At 39.4% G+C, this 15,980-nt stretch overlaps 1 protein-coding gene across 2 annotated transcripts in view; it reads right to left on the minus strand.

The window, feature by feature from the left end:
- Window positions 1–15,980, minus strand: part of PEX7 (peroxisomal biogenesis factor 7) — a 51,403-nt gene that overhangs the window by 20,651 nt on the left and 14,772 nt on the right. For both annotated transcript variants that reach the window (XM_083435121.1, XM_083435122.1), the window contains exons 6-8: window positions 5,295–5,401; window positions 3,756–3,869; window positions 2,459–2,514 (exon numbers count right to left, since the gene is read on the minus strand). In XM_083435121.1, coding sequence (XP_083291247.1) covers window positions 2,459–2,514; window positions 3,756–3,869; window positions 5,295–5,401 — 277 coding nt within the window. The remainder of the gene's footprint in view (window positions 1–2,458; window positions 2,515–3,755; window positions 3,870–5,294; window positions 5,402–15,980) is intronic.

Raw genomic sequence — 15,980 nt, forward strand, 5'->3', positions numbered from 1 at the left:
AACATGGCTTGCCATTATGTGCAAACTGGGAGAGGGGCATTAACAATCCAGTTTTAGACTTACTCCTGATGCCTAGTGTGTCCACCTAGAAGTTCGTTCCTGATGAGCTTGCAGGGAAATGCTGCTTGAATGAGCTGGCAAATGCCGGACTTAGCTGGACATATGCCAGTGACCTGGGAAGGAGAATGTTCCCTCCTGTGCAGTTGTCCCTTCCTAGCTTGGCAAGTCGCACCAGGTAAAGCATTTATGCTGAGGCAAGTATATGTTCCACAGAATGAATTTACAGTTTTCCTATCTACATTAACACACACACACGATTTTTTTCCTTGGCTATAATGTATGCCAATTCATTATAGAAATATACTGTCTTCAAGTCCCCAAGAGCTTACCTTTCTTTTTAAATTATAGATATTTAAATGGATTTAGAGAACATTTGTTCTTTAGCTTTAGTACCATTTTCGGGTAAATACTCCCGTGTGCATATAACTTTGCATGGTATCTGAGTCTTTGATGTGATTTAGAGAATCAAATGCTGCTCTTTACATATGGATGTCTATGGCAGTCCTAAATGGTATTTTCTGATTGCCAACTTTGGTATGGATTCTGCCTCTGGATCATTAATAACTTGACATGTAGAAATTCATGTGATGGGGAAAGCCTCATTTGCCCAACATTCCATGAAAATCCTCCCCTACTTTATACATATCAAACTTCTGTTCAAAGCACAAGAGCAGGCATAGTAAAGGCATGGGGGGGTCACTATGCCTTCATTATTGGTGGAGCTAAAACACATACTTTATTTTATTGTTAAAGTACTATGGGTCGGTTTCTTAGTATCCTTACAGCTAATTCACTACTCATCAAATTGTAAAACACTGATATGCTCAGTTCTGAAACATGTTCTAAACAAGCTACAAAGAAATCCAACAGTATCAACAACACAATGCTGGTATTAGTACCAAAAAGGGGTGGGGGTGGGGAGACAGAAGGTTATCTTCCAAAATGAGAAGAAACAGATTAAGTTATCTCTCACAAACCATTTAATAATAACAAATGGTATGTTGCTATTCGAAGAGTTCTAACCAAGTTATTTCTGGTATGTTCCATGTATGAAAAAAGCCACCGCATTGTCCAGGATACTGGTTAGCTGAAACAGCTATTTCATCAAGAGCATCTGTCATGGCAGATGGCCAATTCCCCCCCACCCCCACCTCGCCAAATCAGTCTTTAAACAGCAAGAAGCCACACATTTTTAGCTAGCACTTGAAAATATAAATTTGCAAGTCTAAACCTATAAACAAGTACTTGTGTTCCCCAATTAGAAAACACTGTCTACAAGTGTAACAAATGCATTTTTCCTCTTAAACCTACTCTTCAAAAAATAACTGATGAGATGGTAAACCTGTGTCCAAGTGGTACTGCTTCAGGCTACATGTGCTGGCTCCCCTGCAAAATATATACATTCATATGCTTAGAAAGCCAGAAGATCAGGGAGGAGACTAGTTTGGACCCCTCTGCACTAATGTTATGAAGTCCCAGCCCTACCTTGTAGATGTAAAGGACAGGCCATTTCCAAACAAAGCATGCACTCTATCATGCTCTATTTTGGTGTTGTGTGGAAGACAATATGAAGAAGTGAAATAAACTAAAGTGATACAGAGGAGACACATGCCTCCCACTGCATTTGCTGGTGAAAACTGGGCCTGAGAAGCTTTGAGATGGAAAAAGAGCATTATAAACATTAAGAACAGGGGAAAGAAATACTTCAGTACCAGCTACTACAGTGTTGGTGGCTGGGTTTGTTACCCATGCTGATTTAGCAGCAATTGCTATAGGCACTGGCAAAGTCCCTGCGTGAATTATAAGCGGCAGGTGCACTGATTGAACATGACAGTCAGTCACAAAAGCCTCCACACAGAAACGCCTTTCATATTACTCATAAGAGCAGGATTCATGTCATACCCTGCAGACTTTCTCTGTACATATGTATAATGACTGCAAACAATATCCGTATCTGTTTTGTCTTTCCATTATTTGAGTATGACATATGCAGTTTACAGATCCAAATATAAAGGCATAAAGATGCCAGGATACAGAGAGGGCAAATTATAAAACCATCTGTCAGACTCAAAAGGTATCAAGCTGATTAAAGTGGATTAAGAAAGAAACTGTAATGCTGCCAGTATATAACTGGATGGCAAGGTAACATCTCCAGTTTCTGCAACAGAAGTATAAAACCTTATCCTGGAACCCAATCTTCTCTCATTGCCATAGTTATAACCAAATTATCTCCCACAACACCTTTTCAAGGCCAAAGACACAGAATATAGCACCTTCCCCTGGAAATTCTGTTTCCCCAGACTAGAAGCAAAAATTAGCACATGATTCATAAAGTGCAAGACATTTTGCGTATATGACAACAACAACAATAATACAAATAATTTAAAAATTACAGTACCTCACAGTAAAATCATAGGAACAGGAAGCTAATACAGTAGCATGAAATGGTGAAAACTAAAAGAGATAAAGATACATATATTAACAGCACAAATATAGGAGAGAGATATATAAGTTAACTAAGAAGAGAATTTTGTAAAGGGTCATTATAAAGTATATTACTCAGTACAAAGACTGCTTTAAAGTTATCAGCTTCTATTTTATTATACAGTAGAAGCACCCAACAGCTCTACCATAAATTAAGTTCTCAACTCCATTTAAAATCCCTTACATAACAGTCACCCAAGGTGGCTATTACATTTTCCCTTGGGCTGCAGAATGAGTTCTCAACCTATCAATGGTCAAAGTGTTTAAATGCTCATCCCAATTCAGCAGCAGTATCCTTTTCCATTCTGTATCATTTCACAGAACATTTAAGAGAGAGATATACTCTATACTGCTACTCTATACAAGGCCATATTTTTTTCCAATACCCTCTTTTAATTTAATTACTATTATTAAGAAAACTGGATTCAAGCTTGAAATCTGGCAACAGCACAAGAGTCTCATAATTTCACCCATAAGGGAGAGTAGATATATTATTATAGTCCTTGGCAGACACAGTGGGGATGAAACAAAGGCTGCGGCAAAGATAGGAGCCAAGAGCTAAACTCTGTCAACCTCATTTCTGGCTCTTACACAATTAAAACTGTAACTCATCATTTTCAAGCACGTCAATGGTGAAAAATAATAATTTTCATTCTCCTCACCACTGCCACCCAGCAAAGTTTATAGTCCTAATATCCTTTCATCTCTCTCTCTTGTTTTAAACAAGTAGCAAGAACTTCCAAAAGATATCTGAAATAAGTTCTATGTTTCATCATAGCAACCACTTCAGCATACTATCTGAAAGTATCAACAAAAAAAGTTCACTTTATCCACAAGATGGAAGCAAGGTACTTGCACATGGACTTCTTTGCACAATCACCCACTTAAGTGGCTGTGGTCCAAAGAGTTACTTAGGAATACCCAAAGAGTAGGCAAGCCCAATGGGAGTGGTGTGGTTTTTCTTCTGAAGAGCAGATTCAGAGGGGACCTTCTGGGCCAAGGTGCCCTGTCTATGGAATGTGCTCCCCAGTGCAGAACTAGGCACAAAAATGGAGCCAGGTTACTGCCAGACTTTAATCATAAAAGTGATTCCAAAACAAATGTTTAACGGGTGTCTGTGCATTCATTAACTCCATTACACAGACTGCCTATGTTAGTGATATATGTACAGCAAACTAGAAGTCTAATAATATTTTTTTAAAAAAACTTACTTTGAGTCTTCTTATAGCATATGTATGCCCAAAGAGCTTGAATACTGGCTGTCGGATGTTCCTCAAATCCCAGCCTTTCAAACTGCAGTCAACAGCACCTGATACCAGCAAGTTCTGGTAATTTAATAAAATGTAGAATGGGTTAAAGTAAATATATGTGTAGCTTTCAAATGCTAAACTTAAAGAACAGTTGTTAACAGTACAATCCTATAATGTCTCCTCAGAAGTAAGCCCTATTGAGTTCATTTTTTTATATATACTGCATAATTCTTAGAGGCTTACAATTTACGACACCAAGGTGTTGTACAAAAATGGGAAAATAGATCAAATAAAAGCAATATAATGTCACAGAACAATATAAATCAAGATTCACTTGGGCACAATGTTAGCTGGGACAGAAATTAACAATACTAATCCTAATCAGTGGGACTTCCAGGAAAATGTGTATAGGAGTACAGCCTCAGACAAATACTGGTATCAATCTAGAGTTGACAGACAGTATACATGATTGAGAGAAATGCTTTAAATGCTAGAGCAGTGTTCTTCAACCAGGTGTACACACCAAGGGGGTGTGTTTGTCAGTGTTTCCAAAAATATGTGTAAGATAAGTCAAAAATTAAAAGATCAATCCACAGCTAAAGTTGAAGTCAGTTAGTTTAAATCAATATCCATATTCTGTTTTCCTTGCCTTCATTCTGCCTCTATATCCCCATTACTTTTAATGTAAATGTGCAATTCTATTTGTGGACTCCCTTCATGGAATATGTGTCTATTTTGTCATTACTAACAGCTAACACTGCTGAAAAATTTGAGAAGGTTTATGAACTTTATATAGCATTACAAATAGGTAGGCAACAGGTAATGTTTAGTCTATTGTCTAAGTAACACTGAACTTATATATGATTAAAATAAGACTTATGCATCCAGGTAGAATTTTTCTAAATAGTAGCCTATTGGATGCTACTTGGATGCACATGTTCAGACAATGAACAACAACCAACAGGAATGCCAATGAAACCAAGATGTCAATCGCACAAACTCTTAATTCTAGAATCAATACAAGGACACCTCTTTGGAAGGGCAATGATCAACACTTATGCATAAGGAGTTCAATCTCCTCCTACCATAATGATGTCATTACAACATCATATGATTGACAGGTTGTCAAAGTTGCGCAGTTGTCAAAGTTGGCCTGCAGTGTGGGGCAGATATAGATCTGGCCCGCTAGGCCAAAAAAGGTTCCTCACCCTGACAATGGTGTTCTTCTGGTTCTCTCATAGGGGTATTAATTAAACAAGTAGCAAATTAAGGATAACAATAGAGAAGTTAAATATTCATTTTTTGTAAACTAATACTGATAGTGGCATTTTAAAAGGGGAGAGCAATTTTAAAGTAAGAGTTAAGCAAGTACTTATGTCTCTCCCAGTGAAATCTGTTCAAAGTACTTAACTTTAGCAAGTTCCTTGTCTATACGTTACCAAGCCAGCCAGAAATATGACCACTGAAAGTTTAGAAATATATTGTTTTCAGCTATCATACCTGATCATACTTGCACCAATCACAACTTAAAATTTCTGCCTGGTGAGCAGGAATGATCACTGGGGGTCTTGGCGATTTTGCATCCCAAATTCTTAAAGTCTGGTCACCTGAAATAGAAGCACTAAAAAGTAATGCTTTTCCTGTTTCCAATACATATCCACTCAATTCTTCATATAATCACAATGGTGAAGCTTTTAAGCTTGCACCTAGGAAAGCTTACAAATCAAACACCACATGCAAAATAGCTACAAGATGGAATTAACAACAGTAATTCTACATTTAAAAAACAACCAGTGCAAGATTCAGCCTCGTTTCTCATTGTTTGCGTTTAATCCTTGTTTTGGTACGCATTTTTTGTTTGTAAGGATATATGATTTGGTCAATATCAACAACCTGTGTAACATTTTTAAAATCCGCTAAGTAATTATAATTCTGTTAAAAATAAAAGCCATACCAACTACTACTGGCCCAACAGACACCCTCAAAATGGTTCACAGTATAGACAGTAAATGCACAACTGCAACATCAAAACATACAGTAGAGAATTCAAATTCAGTTAGAACTCAGTTATATCAACCACTTGCTTAAACATTAGACTACTCCAATTGCTCTACAAATATTTATAAAATTTCCTTGCCCAGCACCATTTATCCTTGCCCGCTGCCCAGCTCTAGAACCAATCTAATCTATAACACACACAGATGTGTATGCAATGAGCGCCTCCCTGTTCAATAAAAGGAAAAAGGAAACTGGGCACAGGCCTGTTTTGCTGCAACAGTATCAAAGAATGTTTTTCCCTTAAAAGAGCATAAAAGACAATGGGAACCCAATTCAACTAAAACTTCTAACCAGTGATAAGCATAAGTGTTATGTAGTTATGTAGTGGTAAAGAACGGTCAAGGGCTTATTAAAACAGGCTGGTGATCTGCCTTCATCTGTAGAACTGGACCCCTATTACTTTGGACTCCATGGCTCAAAACCCCTGTTGCTGCTTCAAAACCTATTTGTTCTGCCTTGTATTTTCATCTTATCCCAGTGATACAACCCAAGTAGCTGCTGTGTATCAACTCAGACCATTGGTCCATCTAACTCACTATTGCTTACACAGCCTGGCAGCTGTTCTCCTGGGTTTCAGGCAAGGATCTCTCCCATACTTACCCAGAGATGCCAAGGATTGAATCTGGGACCTTTTTGCATACAAAACATGCTCCTCCAGTGAGCTACAGCCCATTCCCAGCTGCAATGCAAATATTTCCCAATATTGGTACTGAACATGTTCACCGATCCCGTTGCACCACAATGCTGCTATTAAGATTTCATTTTGTGTGATAAATGACATGACTCTGGGCAATATCTATGTTATAAATCCTGATTTCAAAAAGTAACAAGAATTAAAAATTAAAAATGGAAAAAAATATATGAGAGGATAAAGTAGTGACTGGTTAACCAATGGCAAAAATTAGAAAAAAGTAAAGCTCAGAAATGATTCTGTAGATGAGGGTTCAGAAAAGTCTGAAGAAGTGAGACTGCCAGATGGAAGTGGGAGGTTATTTCAGCCACCGGGAACAATTCAAGATGAGATACAATTAAAAGAAAATCTGTTTTATGTCAGCATTATACTTGGTGGAAAATTGTCATAAGGTAACAGTTTTTGATGATAACCCACATTTTGCTGCCCAGAATACTTGACAGTCTGCCTTTAACTGATTAATACACACACAAACACAAACACTTGGATGTAGTACAGAAGCGAAGGAGTATGAGTATTTTTGGATATTTGTGACACAAGGACACCTGGAGAACAAGCAACCGTAAGCAAAAACTAAACATTTTGCAATCCTGTCAAAGCCCTGGTCTAGATGAGACAGGCGGTTGACACAATTGTCTGTGATTATTCTCTCTAGCATTGTGGGGCCAGGATGGCTCTTTGGTGCTTCAGAATGTTATGGGCTTTGAATGAAGCCAGATGAAGACAACAGAACACAGATCTCTCCTGCCATTTGGCAGTTAGTGCAGAATGCTGCAGTACAATTACTGACAGGAGCAATACCTTATAAGCATAAAATATCCTCGCTCAGAGATACAAACTGGCTGTCAATTGACGACTGGGCCATATTCAAGTTGATACTCTTAATGTATATAAAGTCCTCAACAGCTTGGGACCAGTTAACGTGAAGGACTGCCTCACTCCACATGCACCCAAAGCTATTATGTTCAAGTAATAATATACTAAAGGTTGTTAAATAAATAAATAAAGTTTCCTGGTATTGATGACTCAGAAGACTGGGATAAGGCATAAGCCCAAAGCCCACGTGGGAACAAATTCCTAGACGATGGGGTGAATTCTGGTCCAACGGTTTCCCACCACTTACCAAAATGCATGTCTGCACAAGTGCGGACAGCTATGTGTTCTTGCCTAAGGGCACAGGTGTTCTTTGCAGCCTCTCTTTCCCAAGTGTGGGAATGAATGGTAGCAGTCTGGAGGGAGCCACTGCTTGCCCTCTATTCCCGAATCACTAATCGCAGTTTACTGAAAAGGATAGTGTTTTTTTAACAACAACCCTGGCATGGCAGCCTGTACCTACTGCCAAGAAATGTCTATTGGCTATAGGATGTAGCAGTAGCATGTAATCTTGCCAGTGGCAAAGAATCAGAATCAGTTTTTTTAAAGTCAGAAAAATAAAATCCGAAGATCACAGCAGGCTAATTTTATTGGCCTATATCCAAATAACTGCAATTAGTTTAGCACACTGAATGAAGATTTGAACTTGTTTTTCTCACAGAAACCCTCACCCTTAGGACTGGCAGAAGTTTAAAGCATCCTTGGGGAAAGTGGCCTAGCGGACTCTCCCCACCATGGCTGTCCCAGCACTACCCTAGCAATTGCTACAGCAATGTTTAAAGCAGTGTTTAAAACAACACTAGTACTTATGGCCCAGCAGAGTTAGAAAAATGGCGCAACTGCCACCATCTTTATTTTCCCACAATGCCTCTGGTCCTGCTGTTGTGTTTCTATGTTGAGGGCTGGGCTCAGAGGAAACTTAAAAAATGGGAAACCTTAAAAAATGGCTGTGGATGCAGGCACCCAGTTGATCATCTCTCCTATCAGTGCTGGGCTGTAAAACTAAAAGGTCAAACTTAAAAAACAACAACAACCACCCATGCAGATATACACGAAAGGCATGCCCGCAAGAGTCTGCTTGGCCCTGCTGATCTACATGGTCTTTCACGCCACCATGCCATGTTCCAACACTGGGCCTGACCTCGCAGGTTGCAAACTGAGGTAAGTTTCATAAGCAGTTTGTGAAATGGCATAGTAAAGTAAAAAGATTCCACTGGGCATGCCCCAGCAATACTGGGCTCATTCATTCCATTTCTCTCCAGAAACAAAAGTCTGGCCCATTATCTACTTTGATGCTTAAGCAGAGGCTAAGCAGGTGATGAGTTGGGCCTAAGATGTATCTGGGCAGGGCCATCTTCACCCAGTGGTGTAAGGGGTGTGGGGCACCCAGGACCGAATTCTAGGGGGTGCCAGGTGCCTGCTGCTGAAGCTGCCTAAGTGTATTGTATTGAGCTGCTATGTGGCAGCGGGGTCAGAGGCACCTTTGACACGACTGATCTCGTGCCGCCTGCAGGGAGAGCTCTCTGGAAAGTCTCGCTCACCAAAGCCAAGAGGGGGAGTGACAGGAAAGAGGGAGAGACAGACAGAAAGAGAACACACCTATCTAGCAACAGGAGCGTGCACAGGCTCTGGAAGAAGAACTTGTATATGCGTGCTCGCAAGGGCCCTCCTAGCTCCTCTGGAAATAATGTTGCTCCCACAATGAAAGGCTGCCCGAGATGGCTCTCCCACGCATGCGCACAATACCCACCCGTTTCATCTTTCAGACACCTCCCTATGACCGAAAGTGCATGCATGGAGTCTTTACACCGACTCCCAAAGTGTTCTTTGTCTTCTTTAGAAAAGCTGGTTCTAAACAAAAAACGCATTAGTGGGCAGTAGGTATAAAAAGGCTGACTACTGTACAGTCAAATTTCGGCTCCTGAACACCTCTGTTTTGGAATGTTTTAGCTCCCGAACGCTGAAAATCTGAAAGTAAATGCTCCGGTTTTCAAATGTTTTTCAGAAGCCAAACGTCCGAAGCGGCTTCCGCTTGAGTGAAGTAAGCTCTTGCAACCAATTGGAAGCCGTGCCTCGGTTGTCAAACATTTCGGAAGCTGGATGGGTTTCCGGAATGGACTACATTCGACAACCAAGGTTTGACTGTAGAACCACCTCTTCCTGACATAAATTAATTCTCATTTACATTCTTTTCATTCATTTCTCACCTTCATATTTCTATCAAAATAAACCAAGCAAAAACATATTAAAGATACTCAGCTCTTCATTCAAGCTCCTCAACATGCCTCTTATGCACAAGATTCACTTTCACACGGTGTATAATTTTTTTGTTTTTGTATTTGTGAGTTTCTGGCTAATGAAAGCATATTTTCATGGTCAACATTTAAGTAACATTTTACTAGATGACAAATAAATAAAAAAAATACTACACAAAGCGCTGTGTCACATTCCTTTCTGTAGCAAACAACTGCCAGAAAGGGGGAAGCTAATTTATTGCATAATATTCATGATAGGTTATAAATAAAGACTCATTTATTCAGGCCTAATTATAGCAGCCCGCAGATCGAATTTACTACTAGGGTGCCATGATCTGGGATGCTGCATTCCAAAATGGAATATTCGCCTCATTTCCCCATATAATAGATCTGACTAGCATTAAAGGACGTGGCAGCTGAAAATGGCTACTAGTGCCAAGGCAAGAGGTCTTCATCCATACTGCAGATAGGATTTTATTTTATTTTTTGTATTTTAATAATGGGTCTCACTTGTCTGGGAAAAAAAATACTAGGTTGTTCTTTTTTAAAAAACAAAACAAAACTGTGAACCTCATTCTTTAAGGCTTGGACACAAATTTAATAAATCAATAAATAATTTAAGGATTTCTGACCCATTGTTAAAAAGCCTGCTGTCTGTTCGACATCTCTCATAAAGGTCACATCACACTTTTATGAAGCAAACTTGTTTACAGATGCATATCCCTCAACCCCTATGTATACTTCTCAGAGAATAGCATACAGATCTGGTCTCCCAGATGGGTACAGACAAATTTTTAAGTACATAGGTCTCTTGTTCACACTTCACATATCTGCTGTGGCCAAAACAAGGTCCCCACAGTAAAGTCTTATAAGGCTACTGGTCCTTATGCTGCCAAGTGGCTTTACAGGAGCTAGAAGGTAGTCTGAGATGCTGAACAGCTTCAGGTCTCAAGGAACAACAGAGGAACCAGTTTTTCTAGGCTCAGAAATGACCGAGAATGTAACATTGTCAAAGTCCCTGTATTTCTTCTAAATTTTATTTATTTATTGTATTTCGTCATCACTTTTCATACGCAAATGGGTGTCCCAAAGTGAAATTAAAACCATATATAAATCAATTGTAAAGCACCATACCTGAACTTGCTAATCCAAGAAGATTTGTAAAAGGACAAATCCCAGCCACCCAGCTAGAATACGAGCACTAAAACTGGCCAACTCCTCACCACCCACAACTCGCCTCCCTCCAAGTGAACAGTCAAAGGCCTGAGTAAACAAACATTCTAGCTTAGCACCTAAATGCAGGCAATGATGGTGCCAGGCATACTAATAGATGAACTTCTGGCAGCAACAAATCTAGACTATTTTAGCACCTGTACATTAAAATGCCTCCCCATGGTACAAATCTAAAGGATATAGATAATGCACTACACTAGTTCAGACTCAGTCCCCATGACAGTTAGTTACTAACACTGCAGTTAAAGCATCTGCCATAATAACAATGTATACTAGGAATATATAGGCCTAAGCAAAATGGAAACAACTTTACTATTTTTAGCAACAGCTTACAGAACAAAATATAAACATACCAAGTAATTTTTGATAATCATTAAATTAATGTACTGTGCAAGCATGCACCTATACATGATGAAATCCCAAACCACTATGTTGGAATGTGAAATCCAACTTTGCATATTTATATTGGGTTGCACCTACCAACTCATCCAGTCTTACAAGTGGAACCAGTATAATGTAAATTTGCTTTGCTTTCTGGGTAGCTTATTATGAAGTCAAACAAAAGCTCATTGGACTATTATTATCAATTATCAATTAAACTTTTTATTTGGCATCATTCAGAAGGAGAACAACAACAAAAACCCAATAACCATAAAAATCATCGGGCACCCTATTATTATCATTGTTGTTAATAACAACAGCAACAGCAGCAGCAACAACAGCAACAATTGTATACCGCCCTATACCTGCAGGTCTCAGAGTGGTACAGGATAAAACCACGATATAAAAACACAGAATAAATAATAATCAAAATGAAAACAAGAATAACCCAATAAACCCCTCCCCCTCAATTTTAATAGCAATAAAACACAAAAATTACTATATTTTTCCTTCTACAAGACGCCCCCATGCTTTTGGGGCAACAACCAATCGCCAGTCCACCCTTGGCACTATCCGTATATAAGACGTCCACTGATTTTTGACATTTTTTGGGGGGGGGAACCTAGTCTTATACATGGAAAAATACGGTATGCTACTTTTCAATCAGTTCTAATATCCAAGGATGCTGCGTGCTGATTTACATGGAAACCCAAACAGCGACTTCTAAATGAACATGCTGCTGCATCTGCCTACAGTTCTGGACTAAATACCTGCAATGCTGGAATAATGCCATGTTTTGGGATGTGCTGACAGAATAGCCAGCATGCCTCAACTTAAGCGTTTTCGTCAGCTCTGAATGCCTTAGAAGGAGGCCACTAGATACACTGACGAATCTGTAGCTTCTTAGCCTCGGAAGTCCCCTTGTGTAAAAAGAGAAAACAATTTTTTACTGATCTACAGGGACTCAAAACATAGCACTTTTGTACTTAGTGCGAGTATTCAGATCATCCTAAAACTGACTCATGGGTAGCCCATCAAAACCATTATTAGAGATGTTCCCGGAAAAGTCTGTTAACATTTCCCTAACAATTTGATGTTCTGAAGCTGCTTGTGGGAGACTGCCAATGTCTCATATTATCTGCAGCTCCAGATTCCTCATGTGTAAATTATTTTCCCATAATGCACTATGGTCATTAACACTGCTGTCGAACTCTGAAACATAAAATGTTAGAGCTGAATGAGAAATAGGAATTTAATTAATTCGAGAGCTACGTAGCTTGCTATTTCTCTATGTGTACTGATACTTTGGTGTGCAAACTGAAAAGAAAAACAAGTCTACTGCAGCTGGGGGAAACCTTTAGAAAACTGCCCTACTACAAGAAGCCAAGCTTAATTATGATGAATGGAAAACTTCAGCGTGACTAAATTCTACTAAAATGCAAGTCCACATTTACTTTTCTGGATGCTTGAAAATGCTGGAGTAAAACCAGTTTGCATTTACGATAATAAATAAATGTAATAGCCACATTAAAGTTCTAAATGAATGCAACATTAAAACTGAAGTCCTAGCAGTTAAGATAATAGCTGGCTGTTATGCCAAGCTTCACAGATTTCTTCCGCTGCCAAAGCAGCTCTCATTTATAAGTGTCAGAGTGCTTTCCTCTTACAAGTAAGCATCTGATTTGTAAGCAGCTTCTTAGTGGCAAATTTACGACCAATATCCTGGTGGCCACAGGCGACCAGCAATTCTACACAGGCAACTGTGTAGGTAGGCAGAGGGAAGACAGATCACTCCCTCCCTCCCTCCTCCAGCAGCTTACATGGTTTTGACCACAACCGGCATGGAAACAGAGCAGGCACTGGTATCTGGCCACAATTTCACCAGGTTGTATCGTTAAAGGCAATTTTGCTTACTAGCCTATTAAGAGGCTAGCAAGCCTGCATTTCCAAGCTGGTCCTAGAGGAGGTAGTAAAAATATTTGCAGGCTTATCACTTTTGTGGTTTCACATGTCTGCCATAAACAGTATTTGAATATAAATATGATGATTTTCATGATAAAATGGAAGCATGGATCACAACCTCTAGCCCTGAAGATTGAATGGCAAAAGATCACTCAGGAGTGCCAAATGTGAGTATCAGATGCATTTGGGCCTTCTTTACGTGATACTCGGTTTTGTTTTCCAGGTAGGAAGAAGGGACCTTCTGGGCAAATGGCACAATGACTCATTAAACCCTTTTAAGCACCAGGCGGTTTTGTTATTTATGTCATTTCTTTAATCACATTTTCCACATGGCTAGCCTTTTGTTGTCAGCCAGACATTTATCAGGCCCATGAGCCAGAGCAGCCTCTTCCACCCGATCTCCCACCCGGCTTTATCAGTCCAGAAACTGGTACTGACATCATGACAGAATAGAATAGACAACATCGATTTAACAACTCATGGTTGCTATCTTGATCTCGGGCTCTAAACAAGGGCTGAAGCAACTGGGTAAGTTCCCACAGGAGTGCAGATGATTGAATACAGTATTAACAGCTCTGCAAAGTGCTTTGTACCTTTCCAAATGGAAAATGTATTTAATGCCGAATACACATTAATTGAAATGCCATTCAGGCAGGGCCACCCTCATCACCCCCAATAATCTACTCTTGTTCAAATAAGTGCTCATGGGTGTAATTTGCACAACTCCAGACCCTTAAGTATTTAATCACTTTTTTCTATTTCTACTTCTTAGACCATAAATACAGTGATTTTTCTGTTTGCTTTTCTCCTATAATATTCTCCCCTTCTCCCAAACAATGAATTAAAGTAGAATTTAGAGATTTACATACTGTCAAACATATCTATATACTGACAATCTGATTAAGTGTCTACTGCATTAATGGGAGGAATTCCATAAAAAGCCTGAAGCTGTCAATGCATTTTCCCCATAAAACAACCATTTGCAGCTTCAATTCCATTCACGTGTATAGGATGGGATGTGTGTGCCACACACACAAACACACACCAGCAGTTAGGGCTTTGGAGAACAGCAAATAGAAAAATCTAATTTAACAGTATGTTATTTGCTAGCTTTTTATTTAACTCTTTTCACAGAATTGTAGAGCTGGAAGGGACCCAGAGGGTCATCTAGGTCCACCCCCTGAAATGCAGGAATCACAGCTAAGAAAAGAATGCCATGTTGAACTCTTCCATGAACTAGTATCCTTGTTATCGTGGTAGCAAGCAAAGCTCCTCACTTAGAGCAGCCTTGAATAACTTCAAAGGATGTTTCATTTTCAGGCTAGTGGCTCAGGGTTCATTCACATGACCAGCTGTGGGCAGTTACTGCTGGGAAAACCTGTGAAAGGCAGGGCGCTCCTGTTTGTGGGCACCCACCGCATGCGCCATTTGGTTATCAGCTTGTGTAGAAGTAAGTGGGTGTCATTCAAAAAGGACCCCTCCCCATTTTGATGCTGAACACAAATGCCTCTCAAGTGACATTTCAAGCCAACTTAAAATGAAACCGATTTCTGCAGTTAATCTCTTGCAGTGACTTGACCGGTAACCCATACAAAAATCTCATAGGTATAGCAGACAGTTTTAATGTTATTGAGCTGGAAACAATGTAAGAGGCAAAACTACATATAATCAATCAAACTAACCCACCTGTCTTAAGAAGCAGCACCAGCCAACCCATTTGACACAATTAACCTAATCAGCAAAATATACAAAATCCAGAAAGCCAATATACATAGATATTTTTGGTATAACAAGCTAAAAAAGTTGTTTATATGTTCACAGCTCGTGAAAGGGTCATCCCTGTAGGTCAGTTTTCCCTAAACTGATGTCTAAGGCACCAGGAGGTAACAGCTCACATCTGCCCCAGCCAGTATGCCTGTGCTGACTGGGGCTGTAATCCAAAACAACTGGAGGTCACTAGGATGAGGAAGGCTGCATTTTGTCACTCCTTGAAAATGTCATCTCAAAGTGCTACATCAACCAACATGGTAAAAAGGGATGTTAGGGGGAAAGATGGACAATCAGCACTGATTGCATGTAAGGTTATGCGGAATAAACAACCAAAGATATAAATCCAGTTCAGACAATCCTCTCTCAACTTAATAAGCCAGTATATGAATAAGCCTTTTGCCTGTTCATGAATGCAGTCTCTAAATAACCCTAATTAATCAGGCCGTCTCAAAGTAGCCATAGTTTCCTGTTTTATCAAAAGCTGGTAACCATGGTTTCCTGGTCCAGATAAAATGGGAAACTATGGTTAATTTGAGACTTCCTCGCTTGATCGCTCATGTCACGAAGGAATGAAGGGGCTATGTATATGTGCGAAAGGCTAATTCATATTTTGCCTCAATATAAGATCACCGCCCTGTGATCTTCACATGAAGGGTGGTATAAATATTTAAATAATAATAACATAATAAAGCCAAGTGTTTGACAGCAGCCATGTGTTTCTGTATTGCATAGTACAGGATAATCCAGAGAATGAAATAGCTTCTACATCACATCCATAAGCGGCAAATCATCATTTGTGGCTTCCCATCATAAAAGCTATCCAGCTAAATTAAAGCTAACCAGATAAATTACTCTTAACCATTGTATCTTGAGATCCATCTGATGCGGAAATTCAAAGCAGCAAAACCAAACAAAAACAGACTAACATTTTCTCCTAGTAAAATGATTTGTAAACACTCATCT

Source organism: Podarcis tiliguerta (assembly GCF_965153285.1).
Source record: "Podarcis tiliguerta genome assembly, chromosome: 3".
In the NCBI taxonomy this organism is placed as follows: domain Eukaryota; kingdom Metazoa; phylum Chordata; class Lepidosauria; order Squamata; family Lacertidae; genus Podarcis; species Podarcis tiliguerta.